General features: G+C 47.0%; 1 protein-coding gene across 3 annotated transcripts in view; it reads left to right on the top strand.

Annotated features, from left to right (window-relative positions):
• The window catches only part of Cars1 (cysteinyl-tRNA synthetase 1), a 57,488-nt gene that overhangs the window by 28,053 nt on the left and 11,502 nt on the right, over nucleotides 1–17,933 (top strand). For all 3 annotated transcript variants that reach the window (XM_036199871.1, XM_036199860.1, XM_036199876.1), the window contains 10 exons: nucleotides 8,464–8,604; nucleotides 9,600–9,688; nucleotides 11,153–11,274; nucleotides 14,256–14,368; nucleotides 14,919–15,047; nucleotides 15,447–15,576; nucleotides 15,660–15,763; nucleotides 16,101–16,198; nucleotides 16,491–16,680; nucleotides 17,177–17,245. In XM_036199871.1, coding sequence (XP_036055764.1) covers nucleotides 8,464–8,604; nucleotides 9,600–9,688; nucleotides 11,153–11,274; nucleotides 14,256–14,368; nucleotides 14,919–15,047; nucleotides 15,447–15,576; nucleotides 15,660–15,763; nucleotides 16,101–16,198; nucleotides 16,491–16,680; nucleotides 17,177–17,245 — 1,185 coding nt within the window. The remainder of the gene's footprint in view (nucleotides 1–8,463; nucleotides 8,605–9,599; nucleotides 9,689–11,152; nucleotides 11,275–14,255; nucleotides 14,369–14,918; nucleotides 15,048–15,446; nucleotides 15,577–15,659; nucleotides 15,764–16,100; nucleotides 16,199–16,490; nucleotides 16,681–17,176; nucleotides 17,246–17,933) is intronic.

Here is a 17,933-nt window from a genome sequence, read left to right as displayed (position 1 = left end):
AGAGAAGGGGATACCAGGCCAGGGAGAGGGAAGGCTCCTCCCCCACCCAGAGAAGACACAGAAATGTTGTAGGTGGGAGATAAGAACTGTAGTTAGGTTGCATTCCTTCCATTCCTTCTTGGCTTGTGAGCGTTGGCAAATTCTGATCTCCTGGAGCTTATAAGAACCTTCTTAATAGACAAAATATTAGACATGTTAGCAATATAACTGTGGTCAATTTTGTCAGAGCAGAATTATGAATCCTTGGAGTCTCAACAAAAAGTCAGGTGGCGCACGCCTTTAATCCCAGCACTCAGGAGGTAGAGCCAGGCGGATCTCTGTGAGTTCAAGGCCAGCCTGGGCTACAGAGCGAGATCCAGGAAAGGCGCAAAGCTATACAGAGAAACCCTGTCTCAAAAAACAAAAAACAGAAAACAAAAAAAAGAGGAACTCTGCTCAATAAATGAGTCCTGGATAAACAGAACTCTAATTTCCTGCTTTGGCCTCCATCATGGCAGGGTGAGTAGGCAAGCTAAAAGCGAAATGCTGACAATCTTTAGGGTGAGGAGGTATGGTAAAGAAGCAATCTTGTGCATCTATGACGATTATTATTTGATTTCTAGGGATGGCCATGGGAGATGGCAAGCCAGGCTGTGAGATTCCCCTTGGTTTTAATAAATTTTATTTAATTCCTTAAGGTCTTGTAACAGTCTATAAGCCTAATTTTTCTAAGTAGAAAATATTAGTATGATTTAAGGGCTGGTGGGGGGGGGCTTTATATCCCCAATATTTAGGTTTTTCCTCCACCAGACAAGTAGCAATTATAATTCTCTCAGCATTTAAAGGTCATTGCTTAACCCAGATAGGAGCATCAGGTTTACAAGTAATGGGGTCAACAGTGGACAGTGGCTCCTAGGATGAATTTTGATATCTTAGGTTGTGTCTGTCATTTATAATTTCTGGAATAATGGGCTCAATTATGCCTTGGGTTTGTTTACCCAAGTTCTTTTAAGTTTAAAATCCATCTGTAGCATTTGAGATGATATTAGACCACAGCAGAGATTAATGGTATATCCATTAGTTACTGCATGTCTCTTCTCCATAGTGCTGTTAGGTGTGAAGGATGACATAATGAGCAGAATATTTTTGAGCTGTTAGCAATAATACTAGGTTGACCTAGGCCTATAAGAAATGAAGGAGTAATAGTCGTCTTAAGTACTTGGCCAATCTTTTCCTGAAATGTAAGAAATGTCTGTGTTTATGTCTAGCAAGCCAATTATTTTTCCCCTCTCTTTTAAGTTAGTTGGTTTGGAATATTTGATTTCCCTAACCCAGAAGGCTATATCACTGGAATCCACACCAGCAGCTTCCTCAGGCCCGGCCCTGCATGAGTCTGAACTGTTTTTGTAGGGGGTTGTACAATGATCTTAATCTCTCCAGAAAAGTCAGAATTGCATACCCATGGGGCAACATTAATACCTTGTACAGCAGAGGAGCTACAACCTCTATTTAGCCCCAGTGTACCTTCTGGGGAGGTCTGCAGACTCTTGTATTAAGGCATATAAGTCCATTCCTAAAGCTTATATATCTCAGACCTCAATAAAAACTTTATCCATAGATCTAACTTAGGCATACATCCTCAATATCTCTAGGTTATTTATTGAGATTCATGTATCATTTATAACATATCTAGATGTTCATATGTTATATTTTTTATCCCAATAAATGGCAATTCATATCGTAAGTTTTTTTTAACCTTTGTAAACATTTTCTATATCTAAACCTTTATATCCCTATAAAAACTTTATATCCAAAAGTATCTATGTATTAAATTCATCAGGAAAAATAAGTGATTGATAATTGAGAATAGGCAATTTAAAGTGAATTTCTTTTAATAAAGGAACAGTAAAAGGTCATTTTGAAATCTGTTAGATGAGCTATCTTTTACTTGAAATTGGATAGTAAGGCAAATTATCTTTAAACCTGATAAATGGAAATATAATCTAAATGATCTGAAAGCATAGTTTGGACAAAACCCTGGCAGTAAGAAGTATGGCAGTTTTGTCCAAAGCTTAGACTTTTTAAATGTTAGGGAGCTAAATAATGAATTGATTGGCCGGGTGGTGGTGGCGGCTGCGGCGGGCACACACCTTTAATTCCAGCACTCAGAGGCAGAGCCAGGCGGATCTCTGAAGAGTTCGAGTCCAGCCTGGGCTACAGAGTGAGTTCCAGGAAAGGTGCAAAGCTACACAGGGAAACCCTATCTCGGAAAAAAATAAAATAAAATAAAATAATGAATTGATTGTATGAAATGTAGCATACTTAGCATGTATATAAATAGAATGTTTTGTATACATTAGAGAATTTGATCATTCATAAGATGATCAACCTTTAATTTGTATCCTAATAATTATCTCTAATAGCTTATCACTTAAGTACAACTTATCCCTAACAGTTTACAGTTTAGGTTGACCAATCAATAAGTTTTATTTCTTAATTATCTTTAATTAAAGTAAACTTATTCTTAACAATTTATGTAAGTTAGTTGTCTTTATAAACTTAGAACTTAGGTTTTATACCCGTCAGGTTTAGTCTTAAAAATATTGTTTGGGGTGTTGGGGATTTAGCTCAGTGGTAGAGCGCTTGCTTAGCAAGCACAAGGCCCTGGGTTCGATCCTCAGCTTAAAAAAGAAAAACAAACAAAAAAACAAAACACAAACAAACAAAAATATTGTTTGTGCTGAAGTTATTTTAATATAGAAACAGGAGCTCTTATTTAAAAACATAGTATATAAGGAGAGTAACAATTTAATAAATCCTTTAAGGTGTATCATGAAATGAGACAAGCATAGTGAAAAACCCCCGAAATAAAACAGGAGGGTTGTTTGTTTGTTTGTTTATTTTTGGTTTTTTTGGTAGCAGCTACAGCCAGTTTGTCCATTCTGTATCAAGCCAGATAGCCACCAGGAATGGCAAGGTGAGGAGAAGGTTGGAGACACAGACTGAAGTGAGCTGAGATGTAGATATCAATCAGATCATTACATTCAGAGAGAAGGCAGATGTTTGGGATTCCAACCCCTAAACTTCTTCCGCAGTCTGATGAATCCATACAGGTCTTAGTAGGGCGTCCCCTAACCAGGACCTGTTTTTTTGCAATGGTTTAACTGAAGTTCTTGTACTTGGCCAAGATTTTTGTAAATTACCAAGAAATTAATAGTCAACCCAAAAAGAGGAAAGAGAGAAAAAGACACTTTTTTAGGAGACCTGGGAGTTGCCTTAAGTTTTTTAACGGGCTCTGGCTGTGAGGCTTGCATTGTTATTTAAATGAAGGTTGCTGGAGTGCGCTCCTACTTAGCTGCTGGAGTTTGAAGGTTGGGGCTCAAGTTAGCCCTTAGATTCTAATAGTTTTAGCAAAAAAAAAAAAAAGGCTGTTTGTAGCAGGAAGCTGCTGCTACTGTGGAGAACATAGTGAACTTCATTAGCTCTAGTTTACTCTCTCAGGAGGTCTGATAGTGTGATAATACTGTGTTACCTCCTTACAAGACCCCAAAGGAAATAAGGCAGGTTTCTCCCTAAAAGGGAGGGATTAGAATTCCTGCTGCTTATCATAGTCTGCCAGTAAATCCATTCTATAAGGTCAGCGGCTTTTAGCGGTCCACTAAAATCTTTCCATATGTTTTTTAGGACCTTATGGGATTAAAATAGTCTGTTGCTTCCATATCTAAGCCTGTAAACAGACTGGAGCTGACTGAAATGCCTTTTGTCTTAAGCCTGTGTCCTGTAACTTCCTTCTATCAGAAGCTGTTTCTCTTCAGACTCATTCTGACTTTTTTTTTGGGGGGGGGGTAATTCATGGCTACTCAACCCTCCAAACAGTGTGTGTGTGTGTGGGGGGGGTGTTGGTGTCCCTGGGATCTGCGGCATCCTTTGGTGAGGACTAATTGTAGCTGATACTCCAGAGGTCTCCAAAAACCGTACCTCTCAAAAGAGTTGGGCCTCTAACTGGGCAACCCTATGTGAAGCGAAACCTCTCTCCCTGGATATGCTCCAAACCTTACTTCCTATCAGTCCCCTGAGTACCTAACAGTTAAATCTGTTTGTGGTGCCAGGTATCAAGGACTATAGGGGTCCAGCCCCTCGATAGTGCCCTCCTAGGGTCTGAGAAGAATCTACAACCAGCTGATAATTAATCTTTGATGAGAAGAAATGAACCTGTGTACACGAAACTCCTTAGTCCATTCGCTTTATTATCTGAGTCAGTTCTCTCTGCAAGCTTCTGTTCTCTTTTAGCTCCTTTCTTGCCTGATTTCTCTCTGTATTCATCTACTGCTCCCTCTACGTTCTGTCTTAATTCTCTCGTCTTAATTCTGCCTCATCTAGGTCCTTATCATCTTGTTCTTACCCATCTCGTTCTTCCCATATGACTCTTCCTCTTTTTCCATCTACCCCCCCCCCACCATTCTCTCTGGACAAAATCCTCCTGGTCCCTCTCCATTCTCCATCTCTATGTTCTCCCCAAGTCTCTCAGGAGTCCAGTTATAAACCCAAGCACTAGCAATCCCCTGGTTGAGCAAGGTCACCAGGCTTGAATTCCACGGAGTCATCAAGGCAGGCAAGAATGTTCCTCAGGCAGTGACCACCAGGTTTCTAGTGTCAATGGAGGGGTGATAAGAATCACATAGAGGGGCAGTAATTGTTAATGATCATTTGCAATCCAAAAGGAAAGTGACTAATGAATTAACTAAAGGCTAAATTCGGGTAATATCTAAGAAGAGGGATCTTATGTGCTCAACTGTAATCTTAAACGTGATTGGTAGAAACTGTTAAAAAAAATCTATAAGTTGCTAGGTCAATGGGAGAAAATAAAACTATCTTCTTTTGTCCTTTGGCTCCCATCTGTCCAAACTATCTGCCATTTTTTCTGCAGGGCAGGAGAAGGTGTGCTCGGTTGCTAGGCAACCTGTGTACAGCTAGATGCCTCTGGTGATAGTTAAAGGGAGCTCTGGAAATAGAGGTAAGATTGAGATAGGAGGAAGTTAAGTTTAATTGGCACATCCGCCAGGCCTTCTCAAATGGGTAGTCTGGATGCTTAAGTCTGTTCTTAGAGAGTACAGAGGTATCTCTGATAAGATACTTTCCCCCATCTGGGGATGGACCTGGCCGGATGCTGCCAATGATGATAATTACAGGGAGGCTTGAACTGGGGTTCTGGCTGAGCATAGCTGTCAGCGAAGAAGGTTATCTAAATATTCCTTAGAAGTGGTTAGATAAGGAGTTAAGGTCTACAAAGTTAATAAGACTGTAAGAAAGGAGGGTCCGAGCTAAATGGTGTAAAGCTATTAACATCCACCTGACCTAGGCAGTGTCTCCTTGTGGAATTTACCTTAAATCGGGAGACTGGCATGTGGGCTGTTATTACTGTCAGTCCTTGAAAGTGGCTAGAGGAGATATCTGATTCCAGAGGAAGCCTTTCCTGAGGCTGTTCTCCAAATTCCTTGAATGTGTATGTCCAGAGAGTGACCAGTCCACACTGTTAGCCCTTCTTAGGGAAAAGTCAATGGGGAAAACTATGAAGGCACACATGATTTTCATAACAAGCCAAGTAACACCAAAAGCTTCTTGGAATTTGGCTTCCTCTGAAAGAATTCCTTGATCCCTTCAGGTAGTGACTCTGCCATAACCAGCTGAGTTCTTATGATATATTTCTGTGGCCTGCAGCAGCTGTTGAAATCTAACCTCCTGCTTTCTGTTGTGGAGTGATCTCAGCCAGTCTACCTTAAAAATCAGTGTAGCCCAGGCTAACCTCTGTTCTCATTCCTTAGTCTTCCAAGTGCTGGGATTACAGTGTGAGGCCCAGTGTCTTGGTTTGTTTTGGCCTCTTACGTGGTTGCTGCGCTGTGGGCTTCCAAGTAGTACAGCTCAGAACACAGAGCACGCTCCCAGCTATACACTGTGGTCTCTTGTTTTTCAAGTTTCTGTTAGTTTCTGTTAGTCTCAGTCTCTCATCACTAAAGTCAGATTCACTCTCCTGACTTCCGGAACATCCCTTGGTCCTGTCACCTGTAGCTGTTAAATCCAGGTTTCGGGGCTGGAGAAATGGCTTAGTGGGTAAGAGTAAGTTTGGAGTTAAAGGCATGCGCCAACCACCTTTAATCCCAGCACTTGGGAGGCAGAGGCAGGCGGATCTCTGTGAGTTCAAGGCCAGCCTGGTCTTCAGAGCGAGTTCCAAGACAGGATCCATATCTACACTGAGAAACCCTGTCTCAAAAAACAAACAAACAAAAAGTAAGCTTGGTTCCCAGCAGCACACGGTGACTCACAATGACTTTAACTCAGCTCCAGGGCATCTGATGCCCCCTTCTGGCCCCATTTATACCTATACTCACATGGCAATCGCATACGTCTGAATAAAAATAAACCTTTTTTTAAAAAGTGCAAATTTCTGGTGTCCCCTAGAGCCACTGCTGGTAGGTGCTGGCTGGACTTAGTGGCCTGCCTTTCCAGAGATCCCAAGAACACTGTCAGTGTAGGCTTCAGGCCACATACATGCCTCTGGTGCCATGACCTTTGAAAGGGTGAGCTTTTGATGGCGCCCACTTTCCTGGGGATGGGCTGCCCATGGAGCCAGCTTTCCCCTGGACAAGATGGAGTGTGACTAGCCTCTGAGTCTTCTCTGTTTGAGAGTTCTGGTGGGAGCCCCAGCTGTTGACTGCTTAGAATGGTGTCCATTTCGGTGTGGACTCAGAGGGTTTGCAGGAGATGCTCCTTGGGTACACTTTGCTCCGAGCCCTGGGGCTGCCCTGCTGGCTGCCAGTTCCCCATGTCAGCAGGAACTGAGGACAGGACACTGTCCTATAAATGATTTTCCTGTTTCTTCTGTCTAGCTCCTTCTAAAGACACTCTGGGGGCTTTCTGCTGTCTCATAAGATGCCCTGGTGTGCATGCACTGCCAGCCTGCAAGCTGTCCCCTGAGTTCTGTGAAGTCCTTTCAATGTTTCCCTGGACTCCTGCTTCCTTTCCTTCCCCGGTTTCCTGTCAGAGGCCCAGCTCTGCTCTGCCCTTCTGGTCTCAGCCAATTTTAGGTGACTTCTAGTTGCAGTTGAACTTTCTTTTGGGCCGGCAGCACAGAAATAACAACATGGAGACTTATTATTAATTATGGAAGCTTGGCCTTAGCTTAGGATTTTCCCCAACTAGCTCTTATAACTTAAATTAACTTGTTTTTATTAATCTATATTTTGCTACGTGGCTTGATCACTTCTCCTCTGTACCGTGCATCTGACTTCACTGTCTTTCTGGTGTCTCTGCCTCTCTTCTCAGAGTCCTTTCTCTCTCTGGCTGGAAGTCCTGCCTAACTTCTTACTGCCTGGCTATTGGCCATTCAGCTCTTTATTAAACCAATCATAGGGCATCTTGGTAAAGACACATCCTCATGGTGTAAACAAACATTCTACAACATCAGGTCCCACTCACCACATGTCTCTAGCCCATGACCTGTCCTCTGGAATGTTCGGTAGTTAGTAGACTTTATCTCCAAGTTTCAGTTGTTTCTCTGGTCACACCTGCCTGGTCTATTTCCATATTTTCTTGTAGCTTGCTGTTGCTTGTCATCTGAAGGCTGTATTTTCCTAGATGTGACACTTGTAGACACTTACTACTTACCTGGAAACTCCCTCCTTCCTTCCCTCCCTCCCTCCCTCCCTCCCTCCCTCCCTCCCTCCTTTCTGTGTTGTTTTTTTGAGATAGGTTCTCTCTCTAGTCCTGGCTATCCTAAAACTCACTCTGTAGACCAGGCTGGCCTCAACCTACAGAGATCCTCCTGCCTCTGCCTCCTAAGTGCTAGGATCAAATGCATACTACCACACCTGGCTTCCTCATTTATTTGTTTGTTGTTGTTGTTTGTTTGTTTGTTTATGAGATAGGATCTTGCTGTATAGTGCAGGCTGGCCTCAAATTCATAGCAGTTCTCCTGCCTTAGCCTCCCTAGGCTTAAAGTCAAGGCATGAGCCCCCCTGCACCCAGCTTGCTTTTGCCTCTTCTGTATCCCCTGCCCCTTCATGTGGGGAAGAGTGAGCACCCTGAAGAGATCCACCTTGCTACTTCCAGGAACGCTGACAGCAGTGGCAGCCTGTCTGGCTCCCTCCATCCTTTCTTGCTAGTGTCCCGAGCCCTCTGTCCTCCGTGGTGCCTTGCTTTGCCAGGTCATCTGCACTTTGTCCATCTACCCTTTACTCTTTGCCTTGTGCTCCTGTGATGGAGTGCAGACTCCAGTGGCCTCACAGCCTGACACTGCTGAAGGTAATGTGCTCAAGACATTCATCCTACATGAGTACAGTTGGAGCATGTTTCACACCAACAGTGGGAATGGCAGCTCATGGATCCTGCTCTACAAGGCTGGCTTTGACCTCAGGGTACTGATCGGCTCCTACCATCTGTGTGTGCTTGCATGAAACCTAGCCCATGTGTGGCTATCCTTTCTCTTAGGTATTGCTGGAGGAATCAAAGGACTTGCTCTCTGACTGGCTGGACTCCACAGGTGGCAGCGAGGTGACTGACAATTCTATTTTCTCCAAACTGCCCAAGTTCTGGGAAGAAGAGTTCCACAAAGACATGGAAGCTCTGAATGTGAGTGTCTTGGATTGCCTTGTCCTTGCTTTCTCAAGCCAAGCCCGGCTTTCCACGTTCTGATTTTGGTAAAGCCACAAAGCCTGTGATCCACAGTGTCTTCATTTTGCAAGATCAGTGAGTTGAGCTTGGATGAGGGGTGAGGAGATACTTCCCCTTGATTTAGTGTTTTCATGTGTATTCCCGTGCCTGGTGCTTAGAACTGCCTAGAAAAGATGTCAGAAATCTGGGGTGGAAGCCAGCTGTGGTAACACAGTCTCGTGTTCCCAGCACTCAGGTGGCAGTGGCAGGAGGATTTCAAGTTCATGGCGAGTCTGAACTGTTGTGTGATCCTGCCTCAAAAATAAATAGCTTGCCAGGCAGGGTGGCACACGCCTTTAATCCCAGCACTTGAGAGGCAGAGGCAGACAGATATCTGTGATTTCTAGGCCAGCCTGGGCTACAGAGTGAGTTCCAGGACAGGCTCCAAAGCTACACAGAGAAACCCTGTCTTGAAAAACCAAGAAAATAAAAGAATAAATAAAATAAAAAATAAACAGCCTTCAATCCCAGCACTTGGAAGGCAGAGGCAGGTAGATCTCTGTGAAAGACCCTGTGTCAAAAAAAAAAAAAAAGAAAAAAAGAAAGAAAGAAAAGAAAAGATAAGCAAACAAATCAACTGGGTAGGCCTCCCAGAAGGCAGGACAAGTCTGTGTCACCGTCCTCATGGCTACCCAGATGCCATGCTCAGGCATTTTAGGGCTCCGCCCCTGCCGGCCCCAGACAGGGAAGGAGCAGATTTTTCCAGCCCTTACCTTTTATTTTGAAACAGGGTTTCAATGAGCTTTCCATGTGGGCCTTGAACTTGTGATTCTCCTGCCCTGGTCCTCCAAGTAGCAGGGATGACACAGCTGAGCTGTCGGTTCTGACAGTCATGCACTTTCCAGGGAGTGTACTCAGTGGAGGCTGAGGCTTTCAGACTGTCGGGAGAAAGCGCTGAGACTCTATCCCCACAGGTTCTCCCTCCTGATGTCCTGACCCGGGTCAGCGAGTATGTACCAGAAATTGTGAACTTCGTCCAAAAGATTGTGGACAATGGTTATGGGTGAGCATGAGAAACCTCCCCTCCTCTGCCAGGCACACAGCTTTATGGGGAGAGAGAGTCTAGGTGCGGAGGCCACACCTCACTCCTCAGCCCTGAACCTGACCTAACTATGCACTTCACTCCAGCTCTGCTACAAGAACTTGGCTTGCTTTAAGGATGGAGCCCTGGCCTGGCTCATGACATACATGGTATATGCCATTGTCACAAGCCTTGAAACTGGGAAAATTGAGTCAGTTAGCAAACTGGAGAGGCAGAACTGGCCAAAAGCTACCCAACAGCCATTCTCTCAAAGTACTGGTAGTCCTCATGACTGCCCAGAGGCCCATGCTCAGGTGTCCTAAGGCTCCCCCGCTACAGGCCCCAGGCAGGAAAGGACCAGGTCTTTCTGTCTACACTGTCTGTTTTCCCACTAAACCAGCCAGGGTGTGGAACATCATGCTATCTGAGCAATGAGAATTCTTCTGAGTGGCCCAGTGCCCTCCCCTGGATGTTAATCAGGAATACCTGGCCCCACATCTGCTTGGAAGCCTGACAGTGATGACCATAGGTCTTTGGGGCCAGAATGGCATGATAGTAAGCTAGGACCCTGAGGGGCCCCTAGAAACACCAGTACCATTTAGACACTTTATGAGTGTGTGTCCTATTGCCTGGTTGTGATTTTAGTGTAGACACTACCAAGCTCAGGGTTACTGCTCTAGCATGTCTGACAACTGGAAGCTTTCCCACATCACTAACATGAGCCTTTTCAGAGGTTCCTCAAAGGGAGTTATGGATGGGGCCCTGGTGCTGCAGGCAGCCCTAGGCACTGGCTGACTGCATTCCTGGACCTGGCCTCAGGTCACTTCTCTACTTGTTGGCTGCACAGGTTAGAGAAGAGAGGACTCTTCACAGTGCCTGCTACAGAGCTACCTCCAAAGTGACAGTACTGCTCCCTCACCACATGTGACCAATGGCTGCAGGGCAGCAGGAGACACTGGTCCAGCCAAGTGGCAAGCCTGGGTCAGAGAGGACACTCCTCTGTGCTAGAATATGTTAGAGTCACGTGGAGAGCCGTGACATGATCACAAAATAGAATGCAGACAGAGTGAGGAGAAGGTGTGTCATGGGGTTGTGTGAGTGGGGGTGTAATCAAATGGCTACAGTACACCAAGCAGAGGGTCTGTGAGGGACACCTTACCTGATACTGAGGCCAGCCACCTCTGCCTCAGGAGACATCCCTGTTTCTCCTCCTCAGCCCATGAAACTTGGGCTTCTGGCCAGCTGCAGAAAGCAGAGGCTTGGTGGCCTTGGCCTTGGTCCTTCTGACCCTCCTTGCTTTCCCACCAGTGCTGTGGTGTGTGTGTGAGAGACCCCTTTCCTCTTGCTTTCTCACCAGTGCTGTGGTGTGTGTGTGTGACCCCTTTCCTCTTGCTTTCTCACCAGTGCTGTGGTGTGTGTGTGTGACCCCTTTCCTCTTGTTTCCAGCTATGTTTCAAATGGGTCCGTCTACTTCGACACAGCCAAGTTTGCTGCTAGTGAAAAGCACTCCTATGGGAAGCTGGTGCCTGAGGCTGTTGGGGACCAGAAAGCTCTTCAGGAAGGGGAAGGTAGGAACACATGGACAAGCAGAACTGAGCTGCTCTTCCTCACTCGCGCGGCCTGCACCAGGTCTCTACCTCTTGGTCATGGTGGGTGCCCACGTACACGCCACAGGCACATGGAGAGCAGGCTGCTTCCCTTAAAGGAGTCCCAGGACTTTTCTACTCAAGACAGCATCGCTTAAGAAACAGAGAGGTTAGCACTCACTTAAGAAACAGAGGTTGAGTTGGGGATTTAGCTCAGTGGTAGAGCGCTTGCCTAGCAAGCACAAGGCCCTGGGTTCGATCCTCAGCTCTGGCAAAAAAAAAAAAAAAAGAAAAGAAACAGAGGTTAGCACTGCACTGTCCTGACACAGAGGCCCTGGGCCTTCAGCTGCTGTGACAGGCACTTGGCACAGAGGCCCTGGGCCTAGTCCTAAGCAGTTCTGACGGGGCACCTGACACGGAGGCCTCAGAGCCTGCCCTATTGTGACAGTGTGTGGCTTAGATGTGTGTGCAGTGATGTGTGTTTGGCGATCTTGTTTCAAGTATTTTCAACACAGGTGTCAGTGTCTTCCTAGAACCGCATGAAAACACTTTTCAGAAGTCTTTACCACAGTGAAGTTACGGACAGTCTCACAAAACCCAAAGTTGGGAAAGCACACTGTTAAGATGAGTAATTTTCATGCCAGATACATCTCCCACTGACCCCTTGTTTCTAGAGGTTGAAACATAAAAATGTAGGCTTTGTATAGAAATAGCAGCTGTGGGGCTCCATTCTAAAGAAATATCAGAATTAAGAAGCTCAACAGAAAACACGGAAACCTCGACAAGAGAGAAGCTAAGCCAGTTTAGCATTGATCCTGGGCCCAGTGGTGGATAGGTGTAGTGTTCAGTATTAAAGAGGTGACTCACAGTGATAAAGCTGAGAGGGCTTCAGGGCCATGCACTGACACTGCCGAGAGCCAGCCTTGCATACTTTGCAGAAACAGAGAGCTTGGGAGGCAGCAGTTAACAGCAGAGCAAAAGTTTCAAATATGCTAACAGACATGATTGAAGGAATCATAGCATCTTTCCCTGTTTAAATCTTGTTTTTAATGTGTATAGTATTTGCTTGCGTGTATGCCTGAGCACCATGTGTGCCTGGTGCCCAAGAAGGTTAGAAAGTAGGAGTGTCAGACCTCCCTAAATTGGAATTACAGAAAGGTATTGAGTTACTGTGTGGGTAGTGGGAACTGAACCCAGGTCCTCTCAAAGAACAGCCAGTGCTCATAACCACTGAGCTATCTCTCCAGCCCCTAGACCACAGGCCTGGTGCAGAAGGAAGTCTGAGAGGAGTCCCAAACAATCCTCTTATTATCTGAGCAAGGTGCAGGTGTGCAGGCCTCCACACTACAGGGGTGGGAGACTGGCAAGCTACCTGAGGTTTCTACTCCTGAGTCCCCCAGAGGAAAGGAGCCGCAGGGGCACGGGAGGCAGGTGTAATGCTGACCGCTAAGCACACATGGCTGTGAATAAGCAGAGAGGAAGGAGATGAGCTGGGCAGTCAGCTGGCAGAGAAGAGCAGAGCATGAAGGAAAGTTAGTGAATGACTTTGTAAGCTAGGCGCTGGCTCTCTGCAGACACATTAAATGACATGGAAAACCTGGCTGCCAGCTAGATTGTGTGGAAGAGGCTAGCCGAAAGAGCATGATGTGGAACCTCGAGAGCTGTGGTTCTGGATGCTTCTTGCTGGCAGAGGAACAGCAGGAAGGAGCTAGAGCTAGGCTGAGGTCTGTCCTGGTGCCTTGTTATCTGCATTTCTCTTGAAAAGAGTATTTTCATTCTGCAGATGAGCGCACCAGAATGTAATAGTGACTGTCTCTGGGCCCAGAGGTGATGCCAGGAGTCCTGCTCAAGCATTCTGCATTCAGTACATGTCCCACATCTGGAGCTGGTGTTTCAGGATGCCCTAGCAGTGCCTCCCTCCACCACAGCTTGGGGACAGCAAGCCTGGGCACTCAGTTCCTGAAAGATGGAGCTACATTTTAGATCCAAGTTAGCCTTCTAGAATAGCAAGGATCAGGTAGACCCTTGCAGTCCAGGCCTAAACCTGAAGTGGAAGGAACGTGTTCATTCTGTCTAGTCACCTAACATAGGCTTGATCATCAATGTTGGGGACCAAGTCCCCATCTCCACAGCAGTTCTATCTGCAGGTCCTTCATGTACTTGGTGACAGTGCCGTTCTCTTGGGTCTCCAGCCATCTTATACTTGTGTGCTACTGTCCAAGTACTTCTAGCCAGTTGGTTCCCTCCACCACTCCATGGGGTCTCAGAGGATCTGGCAGGAAATGCACCCAGCAGGCACCCTGCTCTCATGATTGAGGCTCTCCTCTGCCTTTTCAGCTGGTGCTTTGTGAATCCAAGAGGGGGTGTAACACTGTTCGCAGCTTCCACAAAGTCGTGCATAGCAGCTCAGCCACACCTTTGCACTTTTGGAAACCAGCATACTGGCAGCTATGTGTGCTGCTGACCCAGGGTGCCCCAGTGAGCCACACACCCATTTAGCTTCAGCCCAGAGTGCAGTGACCTCTCCTACAGACATGGAGTTCAGAGCTGAAGAGGCAGATGCGTCTCTAGAACTGCCACAGTAGCTGAGACCCCAGCTCAGAATCAGACTTAAGAGCTGATAGGGCTGGGCAGTAGTGGTGAACGCCTTTAATCCCAGCACTCGGGAGGCAGAGGCAGGCGGATCTCTGTGAATTCAAGGCCAGCCTGGGCTACAGAGCTAGTCCAGGACAGGCTCCAAAGCTACACAGAGAAACCCTGTCTCGAAAAAACAAAAACAAACAAACCAAAAAAAAAAAAACAAAACTAGCTGATAGGCAGCAATTGCTACCCATGTCTGTCACAAGTTAATTGGTTAAGAGAAAGGTTGGCCGTAGACACACAGAGTGGCCTTGAGGTCAGGTGCTAACATTCCTGTAGGCATCTGCGAATGACCCTACCCTCTTAACCATTCCCATTCACAGGTGACCTGAGCATCTCCACTGACCGCCTCCGTGAAAAACACTCTCCCAACGACTTTGCCCTGTGGAAGGCCTCCAAGCCAGGGGAGCCATCCTGGCCTTGCCCCTGGGGAAGGGTGAGTGAGCCACTGTTGGGAGCAGGAACAGTGAGAAGAGTAGTGTCACAGGCTGCTAACATGGCTCCCATAGTCCTCTAATAGGCAGCTCTGGTGCTGGGTGGATGCTGGGAAAGGATGGACAGTGCTACTGGGACCAGACCTGGTTCTGGAGCAGTGGAGAGCTACAGGCCGAAGTTAGCAGCTTCTCTTCTCGGGTCAGTTTCCTGAACTCTTAGTGGGTGCAAGCCAATTGACTGCCTCAGGCTTCTGCTCTGGGTGCCTATGCCTGTAAGTTGATGTTGTTGGCGCTGGAGGTCTAGATGACAATGTGACAGCCTTGTGGCAAGTCTTGTGTGTGTGGCTATTTGCCACTTGTTGAGTGCTTGGGGATTAGAAATAATTCCCAGGCTTTAGCTAAGCCGCAGCCACAGAGACTGACTTTGAACTGTATAAACAGATTTTCCTTTAGTTTGTCCTGTGAAGATTTAAGGCCATTGCAGTGAGGTTCAGAGGCTTAAAGGCCTGGGCAGGTCTGGAGTGGTCAGCGGGGCCCTTTGTGTCTCTCTAGGGTCGACCAGGATGGCACATAGAGTGCTCCGCTATGGCAGGCACGCTCCTGGGAGCCTCAATGGACATTCATGGCGGAGGGTTTGATCTCCGCTTCCCCCACCATGACAATGAGCTGGCGCAGTCAGAGGTAGGTAAAGACAGTCGCCTTGCTAGAAAGGGAGCATGATGTCCTTCCTGCTCTGTTGGAGAGATGTCAGCAGCACCCTAAGGAAGAGCCTTCTGATGGACTTGGCATCCATCTTGGGAGCTGAGGGAGAGTTATATCCTAATCATTTTGTCTGAATTCCAGTGGTAACAGCTTGACCTTCAGTAACAGACAGGCGTGGGTTCAAATCAGTTGTATTCTGCTGGCAGATCATCAGGGCATTCCCTTCAAGCCCCAGGTGCCTGCCCCACTTAGGAGAGGTGGCATCTACCTCATTCATGGGGCTCACAGCAAGACACCATGTATTGAGTGTCTAGAACCTCTTGACAGGTGAGGCCTCACCATAACAGCCAAGCCTTCCTCCTGTCTCTTTGTACTCAGGCTTACTTTGAAAATGACTGCTGGGTCAGATACTTTTTACACACGGGCCACCTGACAATAGCTGGCTGCAAGATGTCCAAATCACTGAAAAACTTCATCACCATTAAAGATGCCTTAAAGAAGCACTCAGGTAAGCAGAGCTCCTGCAGAAGCCCATGGCATGGGTACCAGCAGCTGCTTAGGAGTAACAGTAGCTGTGTGTCCGCTCCCCAGCTCGGCAGCTGCGGCTGGCATTCCTCATGCACTCTTGGAAAGACACACTGGACTATTCCAGTAACACAATGGAGGCTGCACTTCAGTATGAGAAGTTCGTGAACGTGAGTGCCCAGTTCTTGCTGGAGGTGGAGGCCATTGCAGGTGGTGTGGGTCTTCTGATATAAGCCACGGCACAGTGATGCCACTTGATGCCCCTTCCTGAAACTGATAGCTGCAAAGTGAAGGCCATGTTCACATGTAGGACATTTCATTCTGACTCAGGCTTCCTGCTCTGGGAGTTGTCACGTTTCTGTCCCAAGGAAGAAGTGTTCTGTGTCTTTTGGACCTGTGTGCATTGTGCTGACAGATCTTCCCTCAAGTGATATCACGTCAGTAGGACGTCAAGTCTATAGGTAGTAGGTTGTCCAAAATCCATTAACCTGACTTCCATAACTTCAGGAGTTTTTCTTAAATGTGAAAGACATCCTTCGAGCCCCTGTAGACATCACTGGCCAGTTTGAAAAGTGGGAAGCTGAAGAAGTGGAGCTCAATAAGAAGTAAGGTGGAGCCTTTTCCTTGGGGCCAGAGAGAGAGAGAATGTGTGTGTGTGTGTGTGTGTGTGTGTGTGTGTGTGTGTGTGTGTGTGTGTGTGTGTTCGTTCTGGGCCTTCTGAGGGTCTCTCTACCATGGCTTGTCCTGTAGCTGATGATGTGGCCAGGCCCTGTCACATGTCAGAAGTGCAGTACCTGCTGATGGCAGCGGCTCTGATTGTTGGACTCTGGAGAACTTCTGTGGTGGAGCATCAGGTCTGACTCTTGCTTCCTTTCCCTTCCTTCCTTCCTTGCTCAGCTTCTATGACAAGAAGACAGCAGTTCATGAAGCCCTGTGTGATAACATTGACACCCGCGCTGTCATGGAAGAGATGCGGGCTTTGGTCAGTCAGTGCAACCTTTACATGGCTGCCAGGAAGGCTGAAAGGAGGAGGCCCAATCGGGCTCTGCTGGAGAACATTGCCATGTACCTCACCCACATGCTGAAGGTGAGTGAGCCTGGCAACAGGAAACTTAGCTTCCGAGTGATGCTGGAAGCTGCCTCGTGCTGCCTGACAGCATCCTAGTCTGGAGCCTCCCTGAATTGTGATTAAAGCCTCAGAGCCATCTGTAGTCACAGCTGTTGGTCCCTGCTAAGCAAAAACCAGTGACAGGACCTTATCTTGTGCACCCAGGCCAGTGGAACTTTCCCTTCCTCACCCTCCTGTCCTTGTTGTCCTCTGGTGGCTTTTAGCTGGAAGAGGCTCAGAGCAACAGCTCTGAACCAGGGTGCACCATGGATGGATCGGGCACTTTGGGATAGGGTGACAGGGCTTGATGCTGCTCTTTCCTGCTTCTCCCCAGCCAGTCATGGGGACCCACTTGGCTACCTGTCCCCAGAGATGTCAGGACAGTTCTTGAGCTACTGGCCATAGGTAACACCTCACCTCTTGTTCATCTTGTTCATCCCACTCACAGTTGAGTTCCGTCTATTTCTTCCCTCAGATCTTTGGAGCCATAGAGGAGGAGAGCCCCCTTGGTTTCCCAGTTGGTGGGTCTGGAACCAACCTGAATGTAAGTAGAGTGCACCAAAAGGGTCCCAGGTGGCCAGCTGCTGCCACCCTCTGTATGCATGCCTGCCTGTGTGTGTGTCTATGTGTGTGTAGAGGTCAGAGGTCAACCTCAGAAGCCACCTGCGTTGTTTTTTGAGCCAGGGTCTCTCATTGACTTGAGACTCTTAGGCTAGGCTGGCTAGCCATAAGCTCCAGGGATTCACCTGTCTACATCCCCAGCACTGGGATCATAAGCATGTCCCATCACCCTGGCTTTTTCATGTAGGTGCTGGGTTTGAACTCAGGGCCTCATGCTTGCCCAGTAGCACTTCACCGACAGCGCTGTCGCTCAGTCCTCCTTTATAAATTTTAGTTACTTCTAGGTTGTTTTTAATCCTGCGTTGTAAATGCTGTGCAGATGGTTATATTGTGTGGTTTGGGAAATGATGGTACATGTTCAGTACACACACATAATTGTTTTTCCTCCAAGTAGTTCAACCTGAGAATATGGAGTGTGGATGCTATAATCACTGGGCACATTCTTTTTTCTTTTTTTGGTTTTTCGAGACAGGGTTTCTCTGTAGCTTTGGCGCCTTTCCTAGCATGCGCCACCACCGCCTGGCAAATGATGTGAATCTTTTTTTTTTTTTTTTTAAGCTGAGGATCGAACCCAGGGCCTTGTGCTTGCTAGGCAAGCACTCTACCACTGA

Source organism: Onychomys torridus, chromosome 1 (assembly GCF_903995425.1).
Source record: "Onychomys torridus chromosome 1, mOncTor1.1, whole genome shotgun sequence".
Lineage (NCBI taxonomy): Eukaryota > Metazoa > Chordata > Mammalia > Rodentia > Cricetidae > Onychomys > Onychomys torridus.
The sequence above is the reverse complement of the archived record's forward strand: the minus strand, read 5'-3'. Positions and strand labels throughout refer to the sequence as shown.